Source organism: Triticum dicoccoides, chromosome 5B, assembly GCF_002162155.2.
Source record: "Triticum dicoccoides isolate Atlit2015 ecotype Zavitan chromosome 5B, WEW_v2.0, whole genome shotgun sequence".
NCBI classification, from domain to species: domain Eukaryota; kingdom Viridiplantae; phylum Streptophyta; class Magnoliopsida; order Poales; family Poaceae; genus Triticum; species Triticum dicoccoides.
Window position 1 is genome coordinate 545923904 of NC_041389.1, and position 8832 is coordinate 545932735.

Genomic DNA, 8832 nt, shown 5'->3' on the forward strand with positions numbered 1-8832 from the left:
GGAAAGCCTTGTTTCTCCATGGGCCCGTGAAAGAGCAGAATAGCGCTGGCTATGGGCCTTCGCATAAGAGTGGGCTGACTCGTGCTTAATTTTCGGCCCATCATATATTTCCTTTTTTTTGTCCATCCATGGCATCGGACTAGTCATCCATGTGCCCCTTCTAAAAAAAAAAGTCATCCATGTGCCATTGCCAAACCCAAATTATAGTAGCTTCTGATTGCAATGAGGTAGTCTCAAATATAGCTCAAGGCAATTCGGGAAAATTTATCTTAGAGCATGTCTGGTAGAGCCCTTAAACCCTCAAATAAACAGAAATAACCGTTTTTACGGGTTGAAACAAAAAAAAGGCAAATAATAGAACCCCTAAACCCCTAAACCTTTGAAAAAAATTACGGATTGGATCTGGGGTTGCCCTCCCAATCTGTAAAAGTGAGGATTGGAGAGGGAAACCCACCTCCAACCCGCACTCCACCGGCCGTTGCGCGGGAGGGAAATTTCCCCTCGCGCGCTTCCTCCCGTCGGAAGCCCCGTCGATCCCGTCGCCCCCGCGGCGAGCCATGGAGGCGTCGTCGGACTCCTCTGTCGCCCTGGCCATCCCGCCCGCGTCCTCCCTCCCTCTGCCCGTCGCCCCGCCCCCGGCCTCGGCCTCGGCAACGCCTGCGCCGGCCCCGTCCTTGCTCCCTCCGCCTGCGTCGGAGGTGCCGTCGGTGGTGGCCGTCAGCGCAAAGAGGCGGCGTGCTGGCCAGCACGTCGTCCTCCCCCAGCCCTCCCCGTCCGTCGCCTCCGTCGCCCCGGGCGCAGCGGCACCGAAGGTGAGGAAGAAGCCCTCCCTTGGGCCGAAGGGGGCAGCGGCGCCGAAGGTGAAGAAGGCCACCTCCAGGAAGAAGCCGACGCCCGCCCGGCCACCCCGGCCCCCGCACCTCCGCCCGTCGTGCACGAGGTGCTCGACGGAATGCCTGCCCCGAGATCAAGAGACTGCACCCAAGAAGTCGGCAATGCTTAGGATGGATGATAGTGAAGAGGAGGGAAAGAACGAGCACAAGCCTGCTGGAAACAAAAAGGATAAGCTAAGGAAGAAGATGGAAGGAGAGGCGTCAAGCATAAGGAAGAAGATATAACATATGATGAAGTCAAGGGAGGCATTGACAATGAAGACATTGGAGACAAAGCTTCTTATCAACGAGAAGAAGAAAGAGGTGAAGCTTGCACAAGTTGAAGCAAGGCGTGAAGATGCCAAGCGCAAGGCCGACTTGGAGGAGATGATGATCAAGGTCAAAGAAGCAAAGGCATGGAAAGAACTCATGGTGGAAGAGAAGGAGCACATGATGATGTCCAAGAAGGACATGGATGAAGACCAATTGATGCGGTGGAAGGAGTACAAGCAGGACATCACGGAGAGGAAGAGGATATTCCGTGGTGCGTCCTCTACTCTTCGAGGTGACACTCCGACGAGTGGTGGTGGCGATGGCGGTGTGGAGGACTCCACCACCGGCGACAATGGAGGTGCTTGATGGACGTGGAAGTGGTCTAGGAGATGGCGCCAGGTACAACTTTTTGGTGATGGTACTGATGAGAGGGGGAAGATGATGATTGTGTGATGTAAACTATTAAACCATGCATCAATGATCTTCATTTCCGTGTTTGTTTGAAGGTTGATTGTGTTTTTCTAGTGAAAATTATGATATGTCAAATGACAGTTTTAAGGGTTAGGGTTGGGGCAAAGACTAGAACCCTCAAACCCAACTCTTATAACCTTATAACAATATTCCGTTATAAGAGTTGGGTTTGAGGGTTCTAATCTTTGCCCCTGTTTTTCAATCCTTAAAAGTGTCAAAAATGGCCAATTCTCAACCCTTAAAACTGGTTTTAGATTTAAGGGTTTGAGGGCTCTACTAGACATGCTCTTATGCCTTTAGGTTTTCAGCATGTTTTTTTCTTTCGAAAATGGTAAGTACATAACGTTAGGTACGAGCACATGTCAATTCCGAACGTTTTTTACTGCAAGTTTAATGATGTGAGGATTGCAGGTTACTCCCTCCGTTCCAAAATAGATGACCCAACTTTGTACTAACTTTGTATTAATGTTAATAGAAAGTTGAGTCATCTATTTTGGAACGGAGGGAGTAGTTGGCAAGCACATCAATTTTCTGTCAAAAAAGTTTTTAAAGCACGAAAGTTGCCATCCTCGTGTCATTAAACTTGCGGCCGAAAACTTTCGAAGTTGCCATGTGCCCGTACATGATGTTCGGTACTTATCAGATTCCTTCTTATATCTTTGAAGGTAGAGTGATAAATATCGAGGCACATAGCCTTGCTAAGTACGCACTTAGTCTTTGGTTGAACGCCATATGTGGCTCCTACAACCTCCTGATCTCAATTCTATTCCTCAAAACATTCTTGTAGTACTAAATAAAGCGTGTGGTTAACCTAAAAAAATTTCCATGTTTTTTTTTAAGAAAAAGACTATTCATTCAATTTTTTTGACACTAACTATTGATTCATTAGTTGGACCAAGCCCATGCAAAAAGTCAAGAGGGAGGAAATCAGTGAAGAAGGGGAATTAAAGCACCATTTTTCTTCTCGGAAGCATACGCTTGAGCCTTTGACGATTACACACCACTGACTGACTAATATGAACACAAGGGTGGGGTTAACAAACGGAACGGAACAAAACGATCCTTGAATTGAATGCCCATCGATCGGTGAGAGTGGCTCTTTGTGATTCACGGCACCGCATGGAACTTCGCGCCGTCAAATCCAGTCCAATCCAATCCAATCCGGGCTGTTAATTGCCAGCAGCAAGTGAACGCCCGTGTAGACCACACGCCTACTTAAACCACCCACCCCTGACCTCCACCAAACCCCACACAATCTGCCACCACCCCGCCGGCCGGCCGCCATGGCATCGGTGAGGAACCAATCTCACCTCCTCCCCCTTCTTCTCCTTCCTCTTCTCTGATCCACGATCCGTCCATGGATCCTCTTGGCAGGAGGGAGCCAAGCACGCGCGGTTCAGCCTGCAGGTGGACATGCAGTGCCGGTGCATGGGCTGCGTCGGCAAGGTCGAGAAGGCCATGGCCGCCGTCGGCGGCTTCACGGGTAGGGTACCAACGCGTTTGCACGCCCTTCCTGGCATGACATGGCTCTCCCGTTTGCTTTTGCCTCTGTTTTCTCCCTGAAAACCCTTTGATTGGCGGGTCTTCGGTGCGGCAGGGGTGGAGGCGGCGGTGGGGGACGACGACGCTGGGGTCGTGGCCGTGGCGGGGAAGGTGGACCCGGCGGAGCTCTGCCGGTGGCTCAAGAGGAAGACGAGGAAGGATGTCAAGATCGTCTGCCCTCATCAGCCAGCCGAGAATCCTAAGCAGGTATGTTAAGTGTCCCTCTTGTCTACTAAGTACCTTCAGATTGAAGGATCATGTGTACCACCAGTGTTCTGTGTCATACCCAAACGAATGTACTACTCCTGAAGTTTGATATGTTCTCTACTTGGCTTGGTAGAATGATAATACAGAGATCAAATTGCATGAAAAGTAGTAGAAACCAGAGAACTTATTGGTCTAAACCCGTTGTAAAAGAAGAGATGAATCTGCAGGTCCAAACAGTGAATTGGATTGACAGATTTTACAAGTTCAGAGAGTGATTTTTTTCCCAGTTTCCACAATTACCTCCACAACTCAGACTAAACCCCCGCTTCTTGTTTGCAGAAAATGATACTGGTTCTGGGAAGCAGCTCAAGAACGGGGGACACGACGCCGTCAGCCCCACCGCTACCGCGACATTTCTCCAGCGCTCTAGCGTCATCAGGAGTTCAGTCTGACCACGAGGATCTGCATCTGATCGAGGAGAAGATCAGGGACCTCGAGAGGGCCAGGGATGCGTTGAAGGTCAGGAGCCTGAAGAACGAGCTGACTGCAGCCAAGTCCGAGCTGAAACAATCAAGGGAAGTGATCAGCAACAGTAAGAAGGCCCTGCTAGATAGTGCGCTGAGCCAGCTCGACGCGTTCAAGAAACTAGAATCACTCACTCAGGCCACCATGTGACTGAGCCTATTCAGTCCATGGTTTCGCCGTCATGCTCTGTAGTACCAGCATGGCCGGTGTAAACCTGTTGTTATCAAAACTTTCTTAAGAGTTTCAGTGCTTATCTGGAGCCTGGTGTTATTGAATTGCTATCTGAAGTGACAACAAGACATGGGGTTTAGATTTCCATGCTGGTACAGCAGTTACCCTGCTGGATGTTTTGGTATATCTGTCACTGCATTTCATTTCATTCACTGAAATATGAACAAGGGACACTGCAGAGTGCAGAGCTACCTTTGTTCAGATAGAAGTTAGATTTCAGCAGTGACCTTGTAACAAATCAAACTAGTAAGTGTATCATTTTACTCTGTAGATGTTCACTGGTTCAGACTTAATAGCATGAGTATCAAACTAGCTGGCAGCTGAGAACTAGGGCAGTGAGGCAAATTGCAAATGAAAGCGCGCGCGCGCACACACACAGATGACGGGCACCAAGGCAGAATTCAAGGATCTTTGAGAAAAGTGTGAGATGCCGATGCTGGGGTCATGGCCGTTGCGGGGAAGGTGAACCCGGTGGAGCTCTGCGGGGAAGACGAGGAAGGATGTCAAGATCTCTCACCCACCATCTCAGAATCCTAAGCAGGTTTGTGTCCCTCTTGTCTACTACCTTCAGATTGAAGGGCACTGTGGTGTTCTGTGTAATATATGTAATGACCAAATGATTCCACTTCTAAATTTTGATAGTATGTACTTTATTAACCACTGTGAATAGCAAGAAAGAACATATGTACTCTGTACTTACCAGAATGAGAATACAAACACCAAAATTGCATGAACCATGTACAAGAACAGATAAATCTACAGGCCCAAACACTGAATTTGGTTGACAGTTTTTAGAAGTTCAGAGAGTGACTTGTTTCCTATTTCCACAACGCGGACTAAACCACAAGTACTTGTTTGCAGAAAATGATGAAGCCGTTCAAGAACCGAGCACACAATGCCATCAGCTCCACCATTACCGCAACATTTCTCCAGCGCTCTACCACCATTAGGAGTTCAGTCTGACCACAAGGATGTGCACCTGATCAAGTAGAAGATCAGGGACCTCGAGAAAGCCAGGGATTGGTTGGAAATCAGGGACCTCGAGAAAGCCAGGGATGGGTTGAAGATCAGGAACCTGAAGAATGAGCTGACTGCAGCCAGGTCCAAGCTTAAACAGTCAAGGGAAGTGATCAGCAATAGTAAGGAGGCTCCGATAGATAGTGCTCTGAGCCAGCTCGATGCGTACAAGAAACTAGAATCACCCACTCAGCTCACTATGTGACTGAGCATGTTCAGTTTCATGATTTCGCTATTATAACATACAGCATGGTCCATGTAAACTTTGTCATGTCATTACTTAGCATGAAAATTAAACCTTTCAGTCAGAAGCCTGGTGCATCGTGTGTAAGTGCCAACAAGCCATGAAGTGTAAATTTCCATGCCACGATAGCAGTGATCACTGCATTTTATTCGTTCTTTAGTGTAAATTTGGCTTATGCATTTTAGTGAAATGTGATTCAGGAACCATGCAGGGTATAACATCTGTTCAGAAATGGCTATTTAGACAGAACACATAAGTTAATTTTCAGCTGTGACCTTGCAACACAGCAAACTACATATATCATGTGCCTCTATAGATGCTCAATGTTCATGCTCAGCCACATTAATATGCGTATTAAACTAGTTGAGAGCTGAGAACTAGAACTGTTCATGCTTAACACTATATTGAGACCTGAGAACTAGAATAGTTCAGTGGCATAAGGCAACATCGAAGTAGCATGTTAACACTTTATTTTGTTGCCCCTTACACATTTGCAAAGCAACAGATAGTAGTATGGCGCAAAGGCAGATAGTTGAAGGAATGCACTGAACACTGATGTCTGTCTGTCAGACATGCCACCTATGTTCGCCATCGTCGTCGAGTCGGAGGTAGATGCTATTATAATAACAGCATGTTCAGTGTAAACCTTGTTGTTAGCTAGTATGCAAATCAAAACATTCTTGAGGTTTTCGTGCCTCTGAGATGCCTTGCCTGAAGTGACAACAAGATATGGGGTATAAATTTCAGCCACTACAGCAGTAACCCTGCTTGACCTTTTTGTGCATTTTTTTTACTGCATTTCTTTTCTTTTTACTGAGAAGTGATTCAGAAACATTGCAGAGTTGCCTCTGTCTAGATACAAGTTAAGATTCAGCAATGACCTTGCAACAAATCAAACCAAATGTATAATTTTCCTCTGTAGATGTTCACTGGTTCAGAGTTAATAACATGAGTATCAAATTATCTGGGAGCTGAGACTAGGAAAGTGAGACAACATTGAACAGCATGTTACAATCAAAGCCTACATTTCCGCATTTTTTTACTAGCCTGCTGTGTATTGCAAATCAACGCACACACGTACACAAATGACAGGCACGGGGGCAGAGTTCAAGAGACGCACTGATGGTCGTCAGACATGCCGCCTATGGTCGCCGTCGTCGTCGACGTGGAGATTGACGCCGTGGCTGCGGAGCGCGTTGAGGATGGCCCAGACCTTGGTGCGGTTCTTGAAGCCCTTCTTCTCGATCTCCTTGGCAGCGTCGGCGTGGATGGGCTCGCGGGCCAGGCCGTCCACCCGGAGGCGCATGGCGAGCACCTCGCCGACGGCGGCGGCCGCCTTGGCGTTGCAGGCGCGGCCGCACTCCAGCCCGTCCCGGAGGGGCTTCTCGACGGTGGAGGCGGTGACCACGACGCGGCCGCTCTGCCGGTCCACCACGTTGGCCGTCACGTACTTGAGCGAGATGAAGAGGCGCAGCACGTACCGCTTGGCCTGCGCCATGGGACCCGGCCCGCCGCGTCTGCCGACGTAGGAGCAGCCGGGGACGAGCCTAGCACGCTCGGAGGAGGTCGAACGCCTCGGTGGCGTTTCGACGAGCACCTGGGGCGCGCCCGGGTGAAAGAGGGGGGTCGTGGGACGGGGAAGGACGGCGAGACTGAGGGGGGAGGACCGCCGGTTGGCGAGGCCGGAGGAGGGTCTACGCTGAGGAAGAAGGGAAGGGGAGGGGGAGGCGGAGCGACGTCGTCCGGCGTGGTGCCGCCGTCTGTGCGGGGAGAGGCAGAGGACGTGATAGACCAGATGCAGGAAGTACTGGTGTATCTTTTTTTAATTGCTTTTTAATTCCTTTTTTACCCTCATCAAGTTTCTGCTTTGTGACAGATTTTACATTATTTTGGAAAACAAATCTCAGTTTACACCCCATTTTACCAAAGTTGTGCCACGTTTAAACCCTTTGTGTTTCTTTCCCCAATTTTGTGCTGAGTGTCAGGTGTTTTTTTAATTCCCCCCAATTTGTCCTTTGTTTTTTCCCTGGCTGAATCGGACCCGGCCGGTCGAGCCAAGCCATGGGACCCACATGGCAGATCGTCCCCTACGTCTAGCCATGCCACCCGACGGGGCCACAAGGGAGATGTCGAGCCGTATGGCGGACGAAAGCCAATGTGCGAGGACGCACAACAGTGGCCGGTTGGACTTGCCAGGGCATGCCAGGGCATGCCACACATGTGGCTGCTGCCTTGGGTGCTTGCGTCGCCACGAAGGCCATGGACCCCGTGGACATGAAGCTTCGACGGCCCTGTCAGCGGTAGGGAGCTCGGGTCGCCTTCGCCCGTCTAGGAGCTCCGTTGCTCCTTGCCTTCTTCATGTGTGCTCCTCCATGCTGGAGGTAAGGGAGGATGTGTCACAACTGGAGGTCGGGGACAACCTGCCATGTGGGTCCCATGGCCTGGCTCGACCGATGAGGTACGATTCGGCCAGCGAAAAAATAGACAAATTAGGGAAATATGAAAACCCGCCTACTCCTTTCGTCCTTGAATGACTGTACTTTCAATTTTGTTGGAAGCCATTTTTTTTATGTTTGACTGTATTTATATAATAATACATCAACATTTAGGCCATAAAATTAGTAGCATTAAATTGATGATAAAATATATTTTCATCGTATACCTACTTGGTTTCACAAACATTGACATATTTTTGCACAAACTTAGCCAAACTTTGAGATAGTTTGACCGTCTAACAAAGTTGAAAGTACACTCTTTTAAGGATGGAGAGAGTACGTGTCATAACTACTCAACACAAAATTGGATCAAAACACAAGGGAGTAAAATGTAGCACAACTTTAGCACAATAGCGTATAAATTGAGAGTACTCCAAAATGAAGTAAAATATGTCACAAAGCTAAAACCTAGGGGTAAAAAAATGGAATTGACTCTTTTATTTTTGCCGATACCGAAGTAACTTTGTTATGTAAAATAGGACCTATCTGTTAAGGAGTACTAGTATTGGTCTAGGAGTCCTTATTAGACTATGTTTATTTCCTTGCACCTCAAGTCATGTGTAATATATATGCTCCTTGGGCCTTCAATAAAGATAAGTTGCTTTCTTAAAATGGTACTAGAGCCTAGGTTTAGGTCTCCTCCAGATGCCACAACTCATCCTCACGATCGATTTTTTTTGGTCTCCATCTCCCTTCGATCGAGCAGATCGATTCTTGGTCTCGTTGCTGGCGCCTCCGGTACCATTAGTAGAAAAAGGGCCATTCAAACCGGTTCGTGAAGGCCATTTGTTCCGGTTTCCGAACCGGAACTAAAGGGTCGTAACTAAAGCCCTATACCTTTAGTCCCGGTTCGAACAGGAACCGGGACAGATGGGGCTCCACGTGGCCGGAGCGGCTTGCCCAGGCAGGGGGGCCTTTTGTCCCAGTTGGTGCCATCAACCGAGACCGAAAGTCT

The 8832-nt window shown here is 48.6% G+C and overlaps 2 protein-coding genes across 2 annotated transcripts; one reads left to right on the forward strand and one right to left on the reverse strand.

Annotated features, from left to right (window-relative positions):
* Positions 1–2899: 2899 nt before the first annotated feature.
* LOC119310014 lies at positions 2900–4206 on the forward strand. Its single transcript, XM_037585885.1, has 4 exons — positions 2900–2908; positions 2991–3099; positions 3214–3365; positions 3705–4206. The coding sequence occupies exons 1-4, from the start codon at positions 2900–2902 to the stop codon at positions 4038–4040; spliced, it is 606 nt and encodes a 201-aa protein (XP_037441782.1). The 3' UTR covers positions 4041–4206.
* On the reverse strand, positions 3799–7171 carry LOC119311490. Its single transcript, XM_037587118.1, has 2 exons — positions 6503–7171; positions 3799–3926 (listed from the first exon to the last, which is right to left on the reverse strand). The coding sequence occupies exon 1, from the start codon at positions 6878–6880 to the stop codon at positions 6512–6514; it is 369 nt and encodes a 122-aa protein (XP_037443015.1). The 5' UTR covers positions 6881–7171; the 3' UTR covers positions 3799–3926; positions 6503–6511.
* Between the last annotated feature and the right edge of the window lie 1661 nt (positions 7172–8832).

Excerpts from the sequence above, each read along its gene's own strand:
- LOC119310014 (XM_037585885.1), top strand. Across the intron at positions 3,100-3,213 it reads CGCCGTCGGCGGCTTCACGG|GGGTGGAGGCGGCGGTGGGG; the intron begins GTAGGGTACCAA and ends TCGGTGCGGCAG. Across the intron at positions 3,366-3,704 it reads CAGCCGAGAATCCTAAGCAG|AAAATGATACTGGTTCTGGG; the intron begins GTATGTTAAGTG and ends TCTTGTTTGCAG.
- LOC119311490 (XM_037587118.1), bottom strand. The coding sequence starts at position 6,880 with ATGGCGCAGGCCAAGCGGTACGTGCTGCGCCTCTTCATCTCGCTCAAG.